This window comes from Macaca mulatta, chromosome 7 (genome assembly GCF_049350105.2).
Source record: "Macaca mulatta isolate MMU2019108-1 chromosome 7, T2T-MMU8v2.0, whole genome shotgun sequence".
NCBI classification, from domain to species: Eukaryota; Metazoa; Chordata; class Mammalia; order Primates; family Cercopithecidae; genus Macaca; species Macaca mulatta.
The window spans coordinates 32,811,123-32,834,210 of NC_133412.1; the positions used below are offsets into that span (position 1 = coordinate 32,811,123).

The 23,088-nt window shown below is 41.6% G+C and overlaps 1 protein-coding gene across 3 annotated transcripts in view; it reads right to left on the reverse strand.

Annotated features, from left to right (window-relative positions):
- DNAAF4 (dynein axonemal assembly factor 4) overlaps nt 1-22,373 on the reverse strand; it is a 66,941-nt gene extending 44,568 nt beyond the window's left edge. For all 3 annotated transcript variants that reach the window (XM_015142294.3, XM_015142295.3, XM_028850951.2), the window contains exons 1-3: nt 22,185-22,373; nt 21,693-21,840; nt 15,134-15,267 (exon numbers count right to left, since the gene is read on the reverse strand). In XM_015142294.3, coding sequence (XP_014997780.1) covers nt 15,134-15,267; nt 21,693-21,840; nt 22,185-22,307 — 405 coding nt within the window. In that variant the 5' untranslated portion in view covers nt 22,308-22,373. The remainder of the gene's footprint in view (nt 1-15,133; nt 15,268-21,692; nt 21,841-22,184) is intronic.
- Between the last annotated feature and the right edge of the window lie 715 nt (nt 22,374-23,088).

Here is a 23,088-nt window from a genome sequence, read left to right on the forward strand (position 1 = left end):
TTCTGTATTTTTTTATTATAAATGCTCAACCCATACCAACATGAAACTACCAAAAAGAACCTAGCAGCTTCTTGCTACAAAGGGTGGGCTCATTTCTGGGTAGGGCAGTGAAAACCTGTAGTGTTGGTGGATAAAAGTGGTGGGCTTGGTTGGGAATAAAGAGGAAAAATGTGCAGTTGATCTGAGGTTGAGGTCCTGGTTAGGATAAGTGCCTAGGTAGTCAGAAATTTAGTGGAAAGATCATGTAAATGAGACAGCTACGGATGCATGGTGAGTTTATCACAACCTTTTAAGGCTCTCTTATGAAACAGTGGATAGAAGACAGTGAGATGACATGTTCAAAGTACTGACAGAAAAAAACAAAACTATAAACCACAAAATTTATATTTACCAAAACTATTATTCACAAGTGAAAGCAAAATACATGCCAAGACAAATGAAAACTGAGGGAATATGTTGCTAATAGACCTGCTCTGTAAGATACACTTTTTTAAAAAAGGGCCAGGCATGGGGAGGTGGCTCACACCTGCAATCCCAGGTGTGATTTGGGATGCCAAGGCAGGAGGATCTCTTGAGGCCAGGAGTTCAAGACCCGCCTGGGTAACACAGAGTATCCCCATCTTTTTTTTTTTCGAGACAGAGTCTTGATCTGTAGCCCAGGCTGGGGTGCAGTGGCCGGATCTCAGCTCACTGCAAGCTCCGCCTCCCGGGTTTACGCCATTCTCCTTCCTCAGCCTCCCTAGTAGCTGGGACTACAGGCGCCTGCCACCTCGCCCAGCTAGTTTTTTTTTTTTTTTTTTTTTTTTGTATTTTTTAGTAGAGACAGGGTTTCACCAAGTTGGCCAGGATGGTCTCGATCTCCTGACCTCGTGATCCGCCCGTCTGGGCCTCCCAAAGTGCTGGGATTACAGGCTTGAGCCACCGCGCCCAGCCGAGGATCTCCATCTTTACTACACAGGCATGGTGACATGTGCATGTAGTCTCAGCTACTCAGGAGACTGAGGCAGGAAAACTGCTTGAGACCAGAAGTTTGAAGCTACAGTGAGCTATGACTGTACCACTGCACTCTAACCTGGACAGCAGAGTGAGACCTTATCTCTTAAAAGAGAAAAGAAAACAAAGGTACACTAAAAAGAGATCTTCAGGCTAAAAGGAAAATGATACCAGATATTAACTAATTCATATCTACAACAAAGAATGAAGAGTATGGGAAATGGTGAATATGTGGGTAAGCATAAAAGACAATACAAACAGATTTTTTTAATATGGTCTATACATATTAATAGAACATGATTCAGCCTTAAAAAGGAAGGAAATTTTGACACAAGCTAAAATAAGGATGAACCTTGAAGACAAAGTATGCTAAAAAATATAAAACGGTCACAAAAGGACAAACACTGTGCAATTCCACTTACATGAAGTACCTAAAATAGTCAAATTCATAGAAACAAAAAGTAGAATGGTGGCTGTCAAGGGCTGGGAGGATGGGGAATAGAGAATTATTGTTTAACGGGTACAGAGTTTTAATTGTGCAAGATGAAAAGAGTTCTGGAGGGCTGGGCACAGTGGCTCACGCCTGTAATCCCAGCACTTTGGGAGGCTGAGGGGGGTGGATCACCTGAGGTCAGGAGTTAACAGACCAACCTGGCCAACTTGGTGAAACCCCTTCTCTACTAAAAATACAAAAAATTAGCCGTGCATAGTGGCACATGCCTGTAATCCCAGCTACTCGGGAGGCTGAGGCAGGAGAATTACTTGAACCTGGGAGGCGGAGGTTACAGTGAGCTGAGATCGTGCCACTGCACTCCAGCCTGGGCGACACAGTGAGACTCCAACTCAAAAGAAAAGAAAAGAAAAGAGTTCTGGAGATGGCAGTAGTGATGGTTGCCAACATACTTAATGCCACTGAACTATATACTTAAAGATGGTAAATTTTATGTTAGGTATATTTTACCACAATTAGAAAATAAACTTTTTAAAAATACAATATATATATATTTTTGCTTTCTGCTCTTCATTTATTTAAAAACCTAAGATTTTTTGAGAAACAATGATTTTTAATGTAAAATCATAACACATATTGTTGGGATTACAAGTATATATGCATATACATATACCTGAATGGCACTAATAGCACAAAGGTAGGAGTAGAAAATGGAGTTATATTAGAGCAAGTTGCTATATTTTACTGGAACTGAGTCAGTATTAACCTGAAGTAGATTGTGATCAGTTAAAGGAACATAGAACAACAACTGAAAAATAAATTTTAGGAGGTTCCAAGATGGCCGAATAGGAAAAACTCCAGTCTACAGCTCCCAGCGTGAGCAACGCAGAAGACGGGTGATTTCTGCATTTCCAACTGAGGTACCAGGCTCATCTCACTGGGGCTTGTCAGACAGTGGGTGCAGCCCACAGAGTGTGCACCAAAGCACGGCGGGGCATCACCTCACCCGGGAAGCACAAGGAGTTAGGGAAATTCCCTTTCCTAGCCAAGGGAAGCTGTGACAGACAGTACCTGGAAAATCGAGACACTCCCACTCTAATATTGCACTTTTCCAACGGTCTTAACAAGTGGCACACCAGGAGATTATATCTCGTGTCTGGCCCGGAGGGTCCCATGCCCATGAAGCCTCGCTCACTGCTAGCACAGCAGTCTGAGATCGAACTTCAGGGCGGCAGCAAGGGGTAGAAAAGACCTTAAATAACCTGATGGACCTGAAAACCACCACATGAGAACTACATGATGCATGCACAAGCTTCAGTAGCCGATTTGATCAAGTGGAAGAAAGGGTATCAGTGACTGAAGATCAAATTAATGAAATGAAGCGAAAAGAGAAGTTTAGAGAGAAAAGAATAAAAAGAAACAAAGCCTCCAAGAAATATGGGACTATGTGAAAAGACCAAATCTACGTCTGATTGGTGTACCTGAAAGTGACGGGGAGAATGGAACCAAGGTGGAAAACACTCTTCAGGATATTATCCAGGAGAACTTCCCCAACCTAGTAAGGCAGGTCAACATTCAAATTCAGAAAATACAGAGAACGCCACAAAGATACTCCTCGAGAAGAGCAACTCCAAGACAGGTAATTGTCAGATTCACCAAAGTTGAAATGAAGGAAAAATATTAAGGGCATTCAGAGAGAAAGGTCAGGTTACCCACAAAGGGAAGCCCATCAGACTAACAGCAGATCTCTTGGCAGAAATTCTACAAGCCAGAAGAGAGTAGGGGCCAATATTCAATATTCTTAAAGAAAAGAACTTTCAGCCGGGCGCGGTGGCTCAAGCCTGTAATCCCAGCACTTTGGGAGGCCGAGACGGGCGGATCACGAGGCCAGGAGATCAAGAGACGATCCCGGCTAACACGGTGAAACCCCGTCTCTACTAAAAAAATACAAAAAAACTAGCCGGGCGAGGTGGCGGGTGCCTGTAGTCCCAGCTACTCGGGAGGCTGAGGCAGGAGAACGGCGTAAACCCGGGAGGCGGAGCTTGCAGTGAGCTGAGATCTGGCCACTGCACTCCAGCCTGGGTGACAGAGCAAGACTCCGTCTCAAAAAAAAAAAAAAAAAAAAAAAAAAAGAACTTTCAACCCAGAATTTCACATCCAGCCAAACTAAGCTTCATAAGTGAAGGAGAAATAAAACCCCTTACAGACAAGCAAATGCTGAGAGATTCTGTCACCACCAGGCCTGCCTTACAAGAGCTCCTGAAGGAAGCACTAAACATGGAAAAGAACAACCGGTACCAGCCACTGCAAAAACATTACAAAATGTAAAGATCATCGACGCTAAGAAGAAACTGCATCAACTAACGTGCAAAATAACCAGCTAACATCATAATGACAGGATCAAATTCACAAATAACAATATTAACCTTAAATGTAAAAGGACTAAATGCTCCAATTAAAAGACACAGACTGGCGCATTGGATAAAGACTCAAGACCCATCAGTGTGCTGTATTTAGGAGACCTATCTCACGTGCAGAGACACATACAAGCTCCAAATAAAGGGATGGAGGAAGATCTACCATGCAAATGGAAAACAAAAAAAAAGCAGGGGTTGCAATCCTAGTCTCTGATAAAACAGACTTTAAACCAACAAAGATCAAAAGAGACAAAGAAGGCCATTACATAATGGTAAAGGGATCAATTCAACAAGAAGAGCTAACTATCCTAAATATGTATTCACCCAATACAGGAGCACCCAGATTCATAAAGCAAGTCCTTAGAGACCTACAAAGAGACTTAGACTCCCACACAATAATAATGGGAGACTTTAACACCCCACTGTCAACATCAGACAGATCAACGAGACAGAAAGTTAAAAGGATATCCAGGAACTGAACTCAGCTCTGCACTAAGAGGACCTAATAGACATCTACAGAACTCTCCACCACAAATCAACAGAAATACATTCTTTTCAGCACCACATTGCACTTATTCCAAAATTGACCACATAGTTGGAAGTAAAGCACTCCTCAGCAAATGTAAAACAACAGAAATTATCACAAACTGTCTCTCAGACCACAGTGCAATCAAACTAGAACTCAGCATTAAGAAACTCACTCAAAACTGCTCAATTACAGGGAAACTGAACAACCTGCTCCTGAATGACTACTGGGCACATAACTAAATGAACGCAGAAATAAAGATGTACTTTGTAACCAATGAGAACAAAGACACAACATATTAGAATCTCTGGGACACATTTAAAGCAATGTGTAGAGGGAAATTTATAGCACTAAATGCCCACAAGAGAAAGCAGGAAAGATCTAAAATCGACACCCTAAGATCACAATTAAAAGAACTAGAGAAGCAAGAGCAAACACATGCAAAAGCTAGCAGAAGGCAAGAGATAACTAAGATCAGAGCAGAACTGAAGGAGATAGAGACACAAAAAACTCTTCAAAAAAAAATCAATGAATCCAGGAGCTGGTGTTTTGAAAAGATCAACAAAATTGATAGACCACTAGCAAGACTAATAAAGAAGAAAAGAGAGAACAATCAAATAGATGCAACAAAAAATGATAAAGGCGATATCACCACTGATCCCACAGAAATACAAACTACCATCAGAGAATACTATAAACACCTCTATGCAAATAAACTAGAAAATCTAGAAGAAATGGATAAATTTCTGGACAAATACACCCTGCCAAGACTAAACCAGGAAGAAGTTGAATCCCTGAAGAGACCAATGGCAGGCTCTGAAATTGAGGCAATAATTAAAAGCCTACCAACCAAAAAAAGTCCAGGACCAGACAGATTCACAGTCAAATTCTGCCAGAGGTACAAAGAAGAGCTGGTATCATTTCTTCTGAGACTACTCCAATCAACAGAAAAAGAGGGAATCCTCCCTAACTCATTTTATGAGGTCAGCATCACCCTGATACCAAAGCCTGGCAGAGACACAACAAAAAAAGAGAATTTTAAACCAATATCCCTGATGAACATCGATGCAAAAATCCTCAATAAAATACTGGCAAACTGAATCCAGCAGCACATCAAAAAGCCTATCCACCACAATCAAGTTGGCTTCATCCCTGGGATGCAAGGCTGATTCAACATACGCAAATCAAAAAACGTAATCCATCACATAAACAGAACCAAAGACAACAACCACATGATTATCTCAATAGATGCAGAAAAGGTATTCAACAAAATTCAACAGCCCTTCATGCTAAAAACTCTCAATAAACTAGGTATTCATGGGACATATCTCAAAATACTAAGAGCTATTTATGACAAATCCACAGACGATATCATACTGAATTGGCAAAAACTAGAAGCATTCCCTTTGAAAACTGGCACAACACAGGGATGCCCTCTCTCACCACTCCTACTCAACATAGTGTTGGAAGTTCTGGCCAGGGCAATCAGGCAGGAGAAAGAAATAAAGGGTATTCAATTAGGAAAAGAGGAAGTCAAATTGTCCCTGTTTGCAGATGACATGATTGTATATTTAGAAAACCCAACGTCTCAGCCCAAAATCTCCTTAAGTTGATAAGCAACTTCAGCGAAGTCTCAGGATACAAAATCAATGTGCAAAAATCACAAGCATTTCTATACACCAAGAACAGACAGAGAGCCAAATCATGAGTGAACTCCCATTCACAATTGCTTCAAAGAGAGTAAAATACCTAGGAATCTAACTTACAAGGGATGTGAAGGACCTCTTCAAGGAGAACTACAAACCACTGCTCAATGAAATAAAAGAGGACACAAACAAATGGAAAAACATTCCATGCTCATGGATAGGAAGAATCAATATCGTGAAAATGGCCATATTGCCCAAGGTAATTTACAGATTCCATGCCATCCCCATCAAGCTGCCAATGACTTTCTCCACAGAATTGGAAAAAACTACTTTAAAGCTCATATGGAACCAAAAAGGAGCCCACATTACAAGACAATCCTAAACAAAAAGAACAAAGCTGGAGGCATCACGCTACCTGACTTCAAACTATACTACAAGGCTTCAGCAACCAAAACAGCATGTTACTGGTACCAAAACAGAGATATAGACCAATGGAACAGAACAGAGGCCTCAGAACTAATACCACACATCTACAGCCATCTGATCTTTGACAAACCTGAGAAAAACAAGAAAAGGGGAAAGGATTCCCTATTTAATAAATGGTGCTGGGAAAACTGGCTAACCATATGTAGAAAGCTGAAACTGGATCCCTTCCTTACACCTTATACAAAAATTAATTCAAGATGGATTAAAGACTTAAATGTTAGACCTAAAACCATAAAAACCCTAGAAGAAAACCTAGGCAATACCATTCATGACATAGGAATGGGCTAGGACTTTATGACTAAAACACTAAAAGCAACAAAAGTCAAAATAGAAAAACGGGATCTAATTAAACTAAAGAGCTTCTGCACAGCAAAAGAAACTACCATCAGAGTGAACAGGCAACCTACAGAATGGGAGAAAATTTTTACAATCTACCCATCTGACAAAGGGCTAATATCCAGAATCTACAAATCTACAAAGAACTTAAACAAATTTACAAGAAAAAATCAAACAACCCCATCAAAAAGTGGGCAAAGGATATGAACAGACATTTCTCAAAAGAAGACATTTATGCAGCCAACAGACACATGAAAAAATGCTCATCATCACTGGCCATCAGAGAAATGCAAGTCAAAACCACAATGAGACACCATCTCACACCAGTTAGAATAGCGATCATTAAAAAGTCAGGAAACAACAGGTGCTGGAGAGGATGTGGAGAAATAGGAACGCTTTTACACTGTTGGTGGGACTGTAAACTAGTTCAACCATTGTAGAAGACAGTATGGTGATTCCTCAAGGCTCTAGAACCAGAAACACCATTTGACCCAGCCATCCCATTACTGGGTGTATACCCAAAAGATTATAAATCATGCTGCTATCTTTACATGCACACATATGTTTATTGCAGTACTATACACAATAGCAAAGACTTGGAACCAACCCAAATGCCCATCAATGATAGATTGGATTAAGAAATGTGGGCAGGGCGCGGTGGCTCAAGCCTGTAATCCCAGCACTTTGGGAGGCCGAGACGGGTGGATCACGAGGTCAGGAGATCGAGACCATCCTGGCTAACACGGTGAAACCCCGTCTCTACCAAAAAATACAAAAAACTAGCCGGGCGAGGTGGCGGGCGCCTGTAGTTCCAGCTACTTGGGAGACTGAGGCAGGAGAATGGCGTGAACCCGGGAGGCGGAGCTTGCAGTGAGCTGAGATCCGGCCACTGCACTCCAGCCTGGGCGACAGAGCGAGCCTCCGTCTCAAAAAAAAAAAAAAAAGAAAAAGAAATGTGGCACATATACACCATGGAATACTATGCAGCCATAAAAAACGATGAGTTCATGTCCTTTGTAGGGACATGGATAAAGCTGGAAACCATCATTCTCAGCAAACTATCGCAAGGACAGAAAACCAAGCACCACATGTTCTCACTCACAGGTGGGAATTGAACAATGAGAACACTCGGACACAGGATAGGGAACATCACACACTGGGGCCTGTTGTGGGGTGAGGGGAGGGGGAAGGGATAACATTAGGAGATATACCTCATGTAAATGACGAGTTAATGGGTGCAGCACACCAACATGGCACATGTATACATATGTAACAAAGCTGCACGTTGTGCACACGTACCCTAGAACTTAAAGTATAACAATTAAAAAAAAGAAAAAGAAATTTTAAAAATATTTTAAAATATATGTAAATATGTATGTATTATGTATGTAATCCTAGCACTTTGGGAGGCTGAGGCGAATGGATCACCTGAGGTCAGGAGTTCGAGACCAGCATGGTCAACATGGTGAAACCCCGTCTCTACAAAAATACAAAAATTAGCCCGGCGTGGTGGCAGACGCCTGTAATTCCAGCTACTCGGGAGGCTGAGGCAGGAGAATTGCTTGAATCTGGGAGGTGGAGGTTGCAGTGAACTGAGATCACGCCACTGCACTCCAGCCTAGGCGACAAGAGTGAAACTGTCTCAAAAAAATAAAAAATAAAATAAAATAACAAATAAAATAGAATAAAATGGCAAAGCAGTTCATTGCGGTCTTTTTGTACATTAGTTATACATGCCCATGATAAACACGGCATGTGCATTCACTGATAAGGATCATTTTGAGGTCCTATGGCATTACCTAGACAACTAGCAACTCATACCTTATCTGCATGATCAGGCAAAGTTCTTTCAAAGATTAAGGTTTCTGGGTTTCAACTTTAAGAAACCACAGCAGAATAACACACTTCAAATTTGACCTATCCAGTTTAAAAGATCAGTCGGAAAAAAGAGTTCCACTGAAGTGGAAAACAAAACAAAAACAAGAAATGATTAAAAAAAAAAAAAAAAATTCAAGATAGAAGTTGGTAACCTACAGAACAAAATAGTGAAGAAGGAAAGCAGGCAGTAGCAGCCAAGATTACCAAAGAGGAAAAAAAGCATTTTGGAAGATTAGTCTGGCGTCAGTATTCCAAGCTTCCACTAATCACCTCACATCCCTATACCTCCACCTCAATCTCTCCCTTTCTGCCGATGACCCTGCCTCGTGTTTTTGTTTGTTTGGTTGTTTTTTGTTTTGTTTTTTTTTTTTTTTAGATGAAATTTCACTCTTTGTCACCCATGCTGGAGTGCAATGGCATGATCTTGGCTGACTGCAACCTCCACTTCCTGGGTTCAGGCAATTCTCCTGACTCAGCCTCCAGAGTAGCTGGGATGACAGGTAGCTGCCACCACACCTGGCTAATTTGTGTATTTTTAGTAGAGACAGGGTTTCACCATATTGACCAGGCTGAAATCGAACTCCTGACCTCAGGTGATCTGCCCGCCTCGGCCCTCCAAAGTGCTGGAATTACAGGCATGAGCCACCCTGCCCGGCCAACCCTGCTTCTTTACCAAGCAAAGTAAAAATTCCTTTAATTATCTGTGTGCTTAAGAATTTTCCAGATCCTTAGATATCCATTCTTTGTTCCTTCTGGGCAACATAGTGAGATCCCATCTCTAAAAAATTACAAAAAAATTAGCAGGGCATGGTGGCATATGCCTATAGTCCCAGCTACTTGGGAAGCTGAGATGGGAGGATCTCTTGAGCCTGGAAGGTCAATGCAGTGAGTTGTAACTGCACTCCAACCTGGACAACAGGTCCTGTCTCCAAAAAAAAATTTTTTTTTTAATTAACAAAAAAGATAAAATATCCCCATATCACCAGAAAATGGCTCCATCATCAATCTTCTCTCTTGTATTATCAACCTTCCCCTCTTTACTAGCTTCCTTCTTCAACATATAAGTATGCTCAAAATTTCTCCATCTTTACAAAAACTCTGCCTCCTCCCTGCAACCTCTTCAAACTCAGTAGCCAGAACGAGCTTCCTAAAAGACAAACCCAACTAATGTTACATTTTTGTTGAAAATCCCTTGAGAGTTCTCTATTACCTTTGAGAAATTTTTTCAAAATCTAAGGATATTATTTCTGACCAATAAATGTTCCCTTGTGTTCCTTATTTTCATATACTTATTCAAACTGTGATGTCATTTTCCCATTATACCTCGCTTTCCAAGAAGAAGTATAATCTATTTTTCCAATCTTTAAATCTGAACTTGGGTATGAGACTTGATTTGGCTAATGGTACATTAGGAAATATGACACAGCAGGGGTTTTAAAAGCACTTCTGCAATGGGGTTTGCCCTCTCTTGCTACCAGGAACCTAACTGTGATTCATTCTCCAGGATTCAGCTTGACCATACTCTCAGAAGGAAATACCAATCTTTTTTTTTTTTTTTTTTTTTTAGGCGGAATCTCACTCTGTCGCCCAGGCTGGAGGGCAGTGGCGTGATCTCGGCTTGCTGCAAGCTCCGCCTCCTGGGTTCACGCCATTCTCCTCCTCAGCCTCTTGAGTAGCTGGGACTACAGGCGCCCGCCACCACGCCTGGCTAATTTTTTGTATTTTTTTAGTAGAGACGAGGTCTCACCGTGTTAGCCAGGATGGTCTCGCTCTCCAGACCTCATGATCCACCCGCCTCGGGCTGGGATTACAGGCGTGAGCCACCGCGCCCGTCCGAAATACCAATCTTGTACCAGTGGGTTTTTTTTTCTTTTTCTTTCTTTTTTCTTTTTCTTTTTTTTTCTTTGAGACAGGGTCTTAGTCTCACCCAGGCTGGAATGCAGCAGTGCAATGATCTTGGCTTATGCAACTTTCACCTCCCAGATTCAAGTGATCCTCCTACCTCAGCCTCCCAAGTAGCTGGAACTACAGGTGCACACCACCACGCCTGGCTAATTTTTTTGTATTTTTAGTAGAGATGGGGTTTTGCCATGTTGCCCAGGCTGGTCGCAAACCAGTGTTTTCTTTCTATCCTCCAATGATCACTTATGAATATTTGGTACAACCTTTGATTTTTCTTGTCTGTTACCCTCTTTAGACTATGAGTAAAGTGAAAGTGAAGACTGGCTTGTTCAGCTCTGTCTCAGCACCTTTCACGGTGTTCAATAATGTTTGTTAGTTAATGAATGATAGATCTGCAACAAAGATACAGAGAAGCTGATGTAGTGAACCAAATCAGAAACAATAATGACTTGAAATAAAGGTGCATGTAAACATACATAAAACTCAGCTGGGCATGGTGGCTCATGCCTATAATCCCAGCACTTTGGGAGGCTGAGGCAGGCAGATCACTTGAGGACAGAAGTTTAAGAACAGCCTGGCCAACATAGTGAAACCCCATCTCTACCAAAAAATGAAAAAACTAGCCGGGCGTGGTGGCACATGCCTGTAGTCCCAGCTACTGGGGAGGCTGAGGCAGGACAATCACTTGAACCTGAAAGGTGGAGGTTGCAGTGAGCCAAGATCAAGTCACTGTATTCCAGCTTGGGCAACAGAATGAGACCCTGTCTCAAAACAAACAAACAAACAAACAAACAAACAAAGAAAAAAAAAATTACCATTATTAATATTGTCACACAATATCCGAAACCATTGTTTTATGGAGCTTAAAAGAGAGCCAAAGAGAGCCAAAATAGCAGATGGTTTATCTTCCTCCGGGCCCTATTAAGTACAGATGTGGATCATCTCACTATCATCAGCCCGAGAATGAAGCAGGCACAAAGAAAAGGCAGTGCTAGAGATGCTGCAGAGAGATGGGGTCCAAACGTTGATTTAACCACATCTGATCATTGTTCTCTCTCTGAACTTTTTTTGCTAGATGAGTCAAATCCCCTTTATAATTAAATCCTAATCTTTTAAATTTAAACAGAGTAAACTATAAAATGGCCATGAATTCTTCCCATCCCTATATACATACTACTTTGCAATGTGACTTAATCCTTCTTTCCAAGAAGAGGTACAGTGTATTTTTCCAATTCTTAAATCTGGGCTTGGCTATGTGACTTGCTGTGGCTAATGGTACATTAGCAAATATGACACAGTAGAAGCTTTAAAAGCACTTGTGCAGTGGGGCTTTCCCTCTCTTGATGCTAGGATTCTTAAGACTACCAAGCAAAGAAACCTGGGCTAGGCTCCTGAAGGATGAGATACTACATGGGGAGACGCTTCAGCTCTCTCAGTCAAGGCTCTAGACATGTGAGTGAAGCCACCCTAGAACTTCCAGTCACAACTGAGCCAGCCTCAGATTACAAGAATCATCTAACCAACACAAAAAAGTTTGAGAAATAAGTGTTTGTTGTTTTAAGCCACTAACTTTTGGATGGTTTGTTACACAGTGTTACAGATTAAACACTTGTTTCCCTCCAAAATTCCTCTGTTGAAGCTCTAACCCTCAGTGTGACTACATTTGTACATAGTCTGGGCTCTATAGAAGTAATCAAGGTTAAACGAAGTTATTAGGGTGGGGCCCTGATCTCATAGGATTGGTGTCCTTATAAGAAACACTGAATAGCTTCCTTGTGTGCTCTCTCTCCACCATGTGAGAACACAGCAAGAAGTCCCCAAAAACAGAGAGTCTAACCAGAAAGAGACCCTACCAGACCTTGATCTACGAGAAAATAAATTTCTGTTAAACAACATTTTGTTATGGTAGCTAAAGCAGAATAATACCTGTACACACAGCATAGCGAATTGACACAGCCCCGCTAATTATTTTTTAAAAGGTTACTACTTGAAAACCACTAATTTTTGGTAGATGTCCTTCAAGTTTTAAATTAATTTATGCTAACTTAAGCTAACAATAGGTTGCCTTTTGTTACTATTTGCTCTTACTGGATCATCAAAGTTCTTTTCTAAGAAGTGTCTAAGATTGCACAGAGTGAAAATACCTTCAGCTATTCACCAAAGTAGATGTTTGCTACAGGATATAGTACTACAGCAATGCATTCATATTAATTCATCCAAATGTTTGAGCACCACTTTACTTGATAATGTCTATAATAAGGATGAAACAAAACATAGTCCCTCAACGCTACTGAGGGAAGAGAGAAAACAGTTTGTGGAACAGAATACTGGCTTTTGTAGGCTCTGTCCTCTTAATATAACCCATATCTTCGTATTTTATATATTAATTCCTCTAAATCACCTTTCCAAATACCAAAGTCAAGCTTTCATACATTAGCAGATTAAAAGCTTCAAGGTACAGCATAGTGGTGCTTCCTGCCGGTCAACTGTTCTGTTTTGACATACCAGTATAGCAGTATGTGTGCCATTATTTAACTGTTTTATTATTTCAGTGAATACTTAACTATTGTCACAAATTTTATATATTTTTTTAAATTCAGGAAAATGATAAAATCAAAAGGTCAACAGCTGTGATCACACAACAAAGAGAAGATGGAATTAAGTATACTAAAGGCAGGAATCTTTGACCAGCTGACCAGTTCAATTACTAAGTAAAAGACAAACTATATGGCTGAGTGTGGCGACTCATGCCTGTAATCCTAACACTTTGGGAGGCCAAGGCGGGTGAATCATTTGAGGTCAGGAGTTCGAGACCAGCCTGGCCAATATGGTGAAACCCCGTCTTTACTAAAAATACAAAAAATTAGCCAGGCGTGGTGGTGCACATCTATAGTCCCAGCTACTCAGGAGACTGAGGCATGAGAATTGCTTGAACCTGAGAGGCGGAGGTTGCAGTGAGCCGAGATCGTACCACTGTGCTCCAGCCTGGGCAACAGAGCCAGACTCCATTTCAAAAAAAAAAAGACAAAATATATAACCATACGCTATATATAAAAGTTAAGTGAAAGTGATAAAAGAAGTGGAGAAATCTTTGGAATCATGAACTATTGATGATAAAAAAAACAATGCTAGTTATGAAAATCCAAAAAACAGTCATGGGTCCACAAAAAATCTTAAATAATGCATACTATAGATTCCTTAGTCATATCAAGATTTCAAAATGGGAACCTGAGATAAGAAATTTTTTTTTTTGAGATAGAGTCTCACTCTGTCACCCAGGCTGGAGTGCAGTGGTGCAATCTCCGCTCACTGCAACCTCCACCTCCCAAGTTCAAGCGATTTTCCTGCCTCAGCCTCCCGAGTAGCTGGGATTACAGGTGCCCACCACCATGCCTGGATGATTTTTGTATTTTAAGTAGAAACGGGGTTTCACTATGTTGTCCAGGCTGGTCTTGAACTCCTGACCTCGTCATCTGCCCACCTCGACCTCTCAAAGTGCTAGGATTACAGGCATGAGCCACCGTGCTCGGCCTGAGATAATAAGTTTTTTGTAAAAATTAGTCAAAATAGGTAAATCTATTGAGACAGAAAGTAGATAAGCAGTTGCCTAAGACTAAATGTTACGGTAAATGGGGGATGGCTGCTAATGGGTATTGGTGTTTATTGGGGGGTGATGAAAATGTTCTAAAATTGACTGTAGTAATGGTTATACAACTCTGAATGTACTAAAAACTATTAAATTGTACACTTTAAATGGGTAAATTATATGGAATGTGAATTGTTTCTCAAAAAATATATTGCTGATTAAAACTTTCACTTAAAACTCTTAACAGTTAAAAAAATTTGACATAGTGTTTTAAATATGCTTTTCTTGTTTTAAAAATCATGTCCGTTACTCCAAGGTTTATAAAGAAGCAAAACACTTGCACCACTGCAACTTTATTTTTTCTCCCCTAGAAATAGAACCCTCTCCCTGAAACAATTGTCCAACTTTTACACCTTTGACTTTCATTCAGATTTTCAAGAACATATATAGGTCAGGCATGGTGGATCACGCCTGTAATCCCAGCACTTTGGGAGGCCGAGACAGGCAGATCACGAGGTCAGGAGATCAAGACCATCCTGGCTAACATGGTGAAACCCTGTCTCTCCTAAAAATACAAAAAAAAATTAGCTGGGCATGGTAGTGGGCGCCTGTAATCCCAGCTACTCAGGAGGCTGAGGCAAGAAAATCGCTTGAACTTGGGAGATGGAGGTTGCAGTGAGCGGAGATCGTGCCAATGCACTCCAGCCTGGGTGACAGAATGAGACTCCATCTCAAGAAAAGTAAAAATAAAAATAAAAAACACATATAAATAGCAGACAGCCTATATAACACAGTAATTCTTATAAAAAAAGTATGAAGAAAATGCTGAGGAAGTCCAGTAGCTGGAACCCACTAACCTCACACAGTCTACTATTATCTCTTTAGAGTACTTGCCTGTCAATCGCAACTTACCTTCATCATGACACTTAGTGCATATTTTTGATCTTCCCTCTTTGCTGCAGCTTTTGCTTCTGTAGCTTCTTTTGCTCTCTCTTGTGCTTGCAAGATAGATTTTTCTCTAATTCTTTGCATCATCTCTTTGTCAACTAAAATGTACAGAATATTGCTAAATTAGAATTATGATAAATTTGCTTTACTTATGAGAAAACTACTTAAATAAACTGAACCAGGATGAGATTTCTTTGGACCCAACTTCACAAGGAGCATGGAAAACATTTTTCAATATTAAACTGGCCAAGAAGCTAATACTAAAAGGTAAGCAACTAACTGTAGTCATAATGAATGACCACAGAATGAAGGGGGTGGAGAGGAAGAGGAAGGGGTGGGGGAGGGACACAAGAGGCAGGTAATGAGAGGGAGAAGGTGAGGACGAAGGTGCAAGGACACATTTATCCTCTTCCTTCTCTGTTAGGAAACTAGGGCTATTTGCATATAAACCTGATCACAATAAATCATCACTCCAAGGTCTCCTAGGAAAGATGAGTTGAGATCATCTAAAATGATCAATCTCCTTCAAAAATATAAAGCAATAATTTACACCTAATGAGAGTACAAGGCCAGCCCTAAGAAAAATTATAAAGTAGCATGAAATTTTTTTATATATGTAATATATATCATATATGTATATGATATGATATATATTATATATTTTTATATTTTATATTTTATATATATCGTATGTATATAAAACCTTACCATTCACGGTTTGTTTGTTTGTTTGGTTTCCTGAGACAAGATCTCCCTCTGTCACCCAGGCTGGAGTGCAGTTGAGCAATCACAGCTTACCACAACCTTAACCTCCTAGGCTCAAGCAATCCTCCTACCTCAGCTTCCTGAGTAGCTGGGACTACAGGTGTGTGCCACCACATCCGGCTAATTTTTAAATTTTACGTAGAGACGAGGTCTCACTATATTGCCCAGGCTGGTCTTGAACTCCTGGGTTCAAGCTATGCTCCTACCTTGGCCTCCCAAAGTGCTGGAATTACAGGCGTGAGCCACCGCGCAAGAACTCAGTTATTTTTATATTTGGTGTGGCTCAATGTTTCACAAAATGCAGGCTGTGATCCGTTAGTGGGTAAATTATCTTATAGAAGGAAAGATCAGGGCCTGAGGGAAAAGATCTAGCCTTTGAGCAGAAAAAAAAAACAGAAGGGGAGCTGAGAAAACTTGAGGGGAAGACAAAGTTGGGGAGAGTAGATAAGGGGTGGGTAGAGGGATGAATCATATCCCAAGCATGGGTTCTTAACCTTTTTTGTGCAGCAGACACCTTGGCAGAGTAGTGAATATAGATCCTTTCACAATGTTTTAAAATGTATGAAATAAAATATACAGGTCTACAAAGAAACTTTGTATATATTATGTATAACTTTGTTATACTAAAAACACTCATAAAACATTAGTGATATACTCCTTTTTTTTTTTTTTTTTTTTTTTTTTTTTGAGCCAGAGTCTTGCTCTGTCACCAGGCTGGAGTGCCGTGACCCGATCTCAGCTCACTGCAACCTCCGCCTCCTGGGTTCAAGCAATTAGCAATTCTCCTGCCTCAGCCTCCCAAGCAGCTAGGACTACGGGCATGCATCACCACGCCCACCTAATTTTTGTATTTTTAGTACAGATGGGGTTTCACCGTGTTGGCCACGATGGTCTTGATCTCCTGACCTCGTGATCCGCCCGCCTCGGCCTCCCAAAGTGTTGGGATTACAGGCAAGAGCCACTGTGGCCGGCCAAATTGTGATACACGATTATGTGCTTCTTTAATTAATGCATTAATATATAGCAACAAGTCTAATATTGTAATTTCAAAGTAGTAATGAGTATAAAAGAGGTATCTCTGATATAAACATACTTTTGTTTTTGTTGATACTGCTTGCTGTGGTCTGAATGTTATACGTCTCCCTAAAACTCATATGTTAAAATCCAAACCCTTAAAGTGATGGTATTTGGAGGTGAGGCCTTTTGGGAGGTAGTATCCTTATAAAGAAGGCCCCAGAAGGCAGATTTGCCCCTTCCACCATGCGAGGACACAGTAAGGTGCCAGCTATAGGAAAGTGAGCCCTTACTGCGTACCAAACCTGCCAGTACCTTGATCTGGACTTCCCAGCCTACAGGACTGTGAGAAATAAATTTCTGTTGTTTATAAGCTTCTCAGTTGATGGTATTTCGTTATAGTACCCAAATAGACTAAGACACTACTATCGTTTGTTGCCTATCTTCACAATTGAAGAGAACGTTAAATTTCAGTTAGAGGTAAGTAAAAGTGTGTAATTTTATTCATCCGACTAAAACTAGGTCTGAAGCCTCTTCTCATCTCTCCTCCTTTTTAAAAACAGGAAGGTAGACAGTTGAGTCAGCTTCAGGGGCAGACATACTAGAAGAGTATTAACTTCCCAAATGAAATACTCCATGTCTAATAGAAATTAAAGAGGGTATGAAGAAGGAATTTCCAGAACAAATGAGAAAAATTAGAGTTTGAATAATGAGGCAGAGGGTCTTGGTGTATAAACTGGAGTTCCACGATATTTTATGGGGAAAAAAAGGTTAAATAAATAATCCCACCGAATTGCAAGTAAATCTGAGTTTGATTTCTTTTTTTTAAGAGAGGGTCACATACTGTCACCCAGGTTGGAGTGCAGCAGTATGAGCATGGCTCACTGCAGCCTCCAACTCTTGGGCTCAAGTGATCCTCCCACCTCAGCCTCCCAAGTAGCTGGGACTATAAGGCACATGCCGCCATGCCCAGCTAATTTTTTTCTTTTTTTAATAGAGGTGAAGTCTCCCTATGTTGCCCAGGCTGGTCTTGAATTCTTGGGCTCAAATGATCGTCCTACCTTGGCCTCCTAAAGTGCTGAGATTATTTTAGGCATGAGCCACTATACCTGGCAAAACTGAGTTTTCTTTCTTTCTTTTTTTTTTTTTTTTTTTTTTTTTTTTGAGACCGAGTTTCACTCTTGTTGCCCAGGTTGGAGTGCAGTGGCACAATCTCGGCTTACTGCAACCTCCGCTTCCTGGGTTAAAGTGATTCTCCTGCCTCAGCCTCAAGAGTAGCTGGGATTACAGGCATGCACCACCACGCCTGGCTAATTTTGTATTTTTAGTAGAGATGGGGTTTCTCCATGTTGGTCAGGCTGGTCTCGAACTCCCAACCTCAGATGATCAGCCTGCCTCGGCCTCCCAAAGTGCTGCGATTACAGGTGTGAGCCACCGCACCTGGCAAACTGAGTTTGATTTCTCAAAGAATTTTAAACCTGGTTTCTGAAGTAGAATCAATGTTCGTTAATTGTGATATAAATTAATGGTTTATTTATTTATTTATTTATTTTTGAGATAGAGTCTCGCTCTGTTGACCAGGCTGGAGTGTTATGATGAGATCTCAGCTCACTGCAACCTCCACCACCCGGGTTCTAGCAATTCTCCTGCATCAGCCTCCCAAGTAGCTGGGATTACAGGTACCCACTACCACACCCGACTAATTTTTGTATTTCTAGTAGAGACAGGGTTTCACCATGTTGGCCAGGCTGGTTTCAAACTCCTGACGTCAGGCGATTCACCTGCCTTGGCCTCCCAAAATGATGGGATTACAAGCATGAGCCACTGCGCTCAGCTTTAGTTAGTTTTAGGACTGTTTTGATTTGTTATTGTTTAAGTCAGAGGTTGTCAAACTATGACCCCGGGCCAAATCCAACCTGCCACCTGTTTCCCCTCAGCCCACAAGCCTTGAATAATTTTCACATTTTTAAACGAATGAAAAAAATCAAAATAATATTTTGTGGCATGTAAAAATTAGATGAAATTCAAATTTCAATGTCCATAAATACGAATCATCTGTGGCTACTTTTGTGCTACAGTGGCAGAGTTGAATAGATGTGACAGAGGCCATAGTGCCTGCGAAGTCTAAAATACTATCTAGTCCTTTGCAGAAAAAGTTAATTTATAAGAGTCAAAATAAATGTACATTCAATTTTAGGTAAGAAGTCAAAACAGCCTGGGTGTGTTTTATGACATCCTCAGGCCCCAATATAGACTTACTGAGTCACAGAGGAAGTCAGAGGTCAAAAAACAGGAATCTGATTATTTAAAACTCTTTAGGTAGTCTGGGGCTCACTAAAAAAAAAAAGAAAAAAAAATTTTAAGTAAATTGGCTATGTTAACCTACCTTAACCAGTATTTTCTGAGCTGAATACCTGATCTTAGAAAAATAAATTCTACCTTGGTCTTGGAAATTAAAAATTGAATTCCACTATAAGATACCAAGAAAGCCTTGATAGAAAGAATGGTTGCAACTCTTTCTATCCTCAAGAGTCCATATTCAAGGCTTAATGCCAAAGACTTAAAAGAAATTCCAGGCAGTAGGCTGGGTGTACTGGTTCACGCCTGAAATCCCAGCATTTGGGAGGTCAAAGTGGGAGGATCACTTGAGCCTGGGAGTTCAAGACCTATGGGCAACATAGTGAGACCCTGTCTCTACAAAAATAAAAATAATTAACTAGGTGTTTTGGTGCACACCTGTAGTCCCAGCTACTCAGGAGGTCAAGGCAGGAGAATTGCTGGAACCTAGGAGTTTGAGGTTACAAAGAGCTATAACACCAATCACACTCCAGCACTGGTGACAGAGTGAGATTCTCTTAAAAAACCCAGAATTAAAAAAAAGAAATTCCAGGCAGTAAACATGAAGTATTAGAAAACATGACAACTAAAGAAGGAAGAAGCACAGGGCTAAAGCAGTAGAGGACATGTACTGACTATCGAAGCTGATCTTGGTATCAGTACAAAGTACTGACAACTAACTTAGTAAGATTACAGAGAACTAACTTTAAAACTGGGGATGTCAGGCCAGTTGCGGTGGCTCACGCCTGTAATCCCAGCACTTCGGGAGGCCGAGGCGGGCGGATCACTTGAGGTCAGGAGTTCGAGACCGGCCTGGCCAACATATAGTGAAACCCTGTCTCTACTAAAAAATACAAAAATTAGCTGGACATGGTGGCATGTGCCTGGAGTCCCAGCTACTTGGGAGGCTGAGGCTGAAGAATCACTTAAACCTAGGAGGTGGAGGTTGCAGTGAGCCGAGATCACGCCACTGCACTCCAGCCTGGACGACAGCGAGACTCGGTCTCTCAAAACAAACAAAACAAACAACAACTGGGGATTTCAACTTTGGCTGCTCATTATAATCCCTGGAAAGCTTGTCAAAAACTACCAACACCTGAATCCTATTCCCAAAAACTGATTTGACTGGTTTAGGGTATTATTTTAAAATTTCATAGCTGATTCAAATATGTAGCCAGGGTTGGGTACATCTGCTCTAGAGTGAAACTGCTAAGGCTCCAGTTCCAGGCTGCCAGTCACTAGCTGTGTGATTTTGCCAATTACTCAAACTTTCCATGTGTCAGTAGCCTCCCCTGTAAAAAAAGGGTAATAATACCTAAGTGACAGGTTGTTTCAGGGAATTACAGGTATGTTAACGCCTAATGCAAAGTTAAGTATTCCACAAAGGCTATACATCAGGAGGGCTTACCCTTAAGATATGCGCCCACATCTTCTGCTTAATGTGCGCTAACTTTAACTAATTTGGCCTTTAGGTTTATTTAAAAGGCTGCTGAAGCACTGTATCACTTAAATTAGGCTCATAAGCCTTTTTTTTTTTTTTCTAAAAGAGCAATTGAAAGAGTTCACGATATGCCACCCCAAACTATGCTGCTTTGATATAGCAATCATTTTGAGTTAAAGGCACCTGAAAAGCAGCAAATGCAGGGAGAGGTTTTCTCTGAACTCTTATCTGCTTAAAAACAGATTTTCCAAAAGGAACTCAGGGTCATAAATCCCTTCTCCTGGAGTTTCATTAACCACGGAATATTGACTATTCTCCCAGAAGAGGAAACTACAAGTCAACACCACGCTCTGACAAACTTTGTTAAAAACTATCACATCTCCTATCTATTCTTCTAAGGATCCATTCATCTTTCCTAAAAATCATTTCCTGTTCTAAGTGGCCTACATCCCCTCCCCCTTCCCCTATTAAGAGAGTCCCTAAACTCTCAAATCTCACTGATTTGGGGGGTATTCACTTTTTTCCCTGTGATGCCCCTAAGCACTAATATTAAAAATTAATAAATTTCTATACATTTTCTTCTGTCAATCCTTCTGTTGTTAGTTTATTTCATAGACCCAGCTATTGAACCTTAGAGAAAAAAAGGAAAGTCTATCTGGCCGGGTGTGGTGGCTCACACCGGTAATCCCAGCACTTTGGGAGGCTGACGCGGGTGGATCACTTAAGTCAGGAGTTTGAGATTAGCCTGGCCAACATGGCGAAACGCTCCACTAAAAATACAAAAAAACTTAGCCGGGCGTGGTGGCGGGCACCTGTAATCCCAGCTACTTGGGAGGCTGAGGTAGGAGAATCCCTTGAACCCGAGGGGGCGGAGGTAGCAGTAAGCCGAGATCAAGTCATTGCACTCCATCCTGGGCGACAGAGCGACACTCCGTCTCAAAGAAAAAAAAAAAAAAAGGAACTTACCACCCGTCACAGAAAGGGTCTCCCACATGGCCGCTTCTTTTTTATACAAGGTGAAGACAATGGTGTCATTCCCAATCTTTGCTTTGCTGCTCTCATCGTCTATGGGAGCATAAAGAAATGCCTCAAATAAAAATGGAGGAAAGTTGACCTATGCAGAAGGGTGAAAACAGAAACTAAGTTAGTTACACAAATTAAGCACGCGTATTAAGAAATACGTGAAAAAGGTAAAATAACTTTCTAAAAAGCCCACTATATTCCAGGTAGTGAAAGATTAGCAAGGCATATGAGGAAGCCCTGGATAAAAGTAGTCTCTGATCTGATGATCTGTCTACAGATGGTGTGTCACCTGTATGGGATTCATTTTTTTAACAGGATTAAAAATTTAGGACGTTTATCTGTAAAGATGAGCCGGTTGCTCGTGCCCAGCTGCGCTCTTGTAGAAGCTTCGGACCACACCCCCGGGGACCGGCAGGCAAGACTTGGCATTCTTACCTTCAGATAGTTTTCCGTGCAGAACACGTCCGTGTCTCTGACGCACACGCCTTTGAGGGGCAGAGACAGAAAGACCGCAGTTTTCGTCTGCTGCCAGCTGTAATCGCTAACCTGAAGGGGCATTCCGGGATCAACGGGAGCGGAGCGCGGCTGGCTGCTGCTTTCGCCTGCTTGGTTGCTAGGGAAGCTGGCGTTACCAAGCGCCAGCCCTTCCGGGCCAGGCCGACGGAAGCCCTGCGTTCCCAGCGTGCTCCGCCGCCACCACCTGGCGGACTCCATGCCTGACTATCTAGGCCCCCAGACCGGAGTGTGTTGCGGATTGTTAGTTACCTTGCAGTCTAAGCGAGTGGTCAAAGAAGTAGGACCATATCCTCTGATTAAGAAAAAAGAAAAGGGCCGGGCGCGGTGGCTCAAGCCTGTAATCCCAGCACTTTGGGAGGCCGAGACGGGCGGATCACGAGGTCAGGAATTCGAGACCATCCTGGCTAACACGGTGAAACCCCGTCTCTACTAAAAAATACAAAAAACTAGCCGGGCGAGGTGGCGGGCACCTGTAGTCCCGGCTACTCGGGAGGCTGAGGCAGGAGAATGGCGTCAAAACCCGGGAGGCAGAGCTTGCAGTGAGCTGAGATCTGGCCACTGCACTCCAGCCTGGGCGACACAGCGAGACTCCGTCTCAAAAAAAAAAAAAGAAAAGAAAAAAGAAAAAAAAAGCACTCCATGGGTAGGGCGCGGTGGTTCACGCCTGTAATCCCAGCGCTGTGGTAGGCCGAGGGAGGTGGATTACTTGAGGTTAGGAGTTTGAGACCAGCCTGGCCAACATGGTGAAACCCCATCTCTGTTAAAAATACAAAAATTAGCCAAAGGTGATGGTGCCTGTAATCCCAGTTACTTAGGAGGCTGA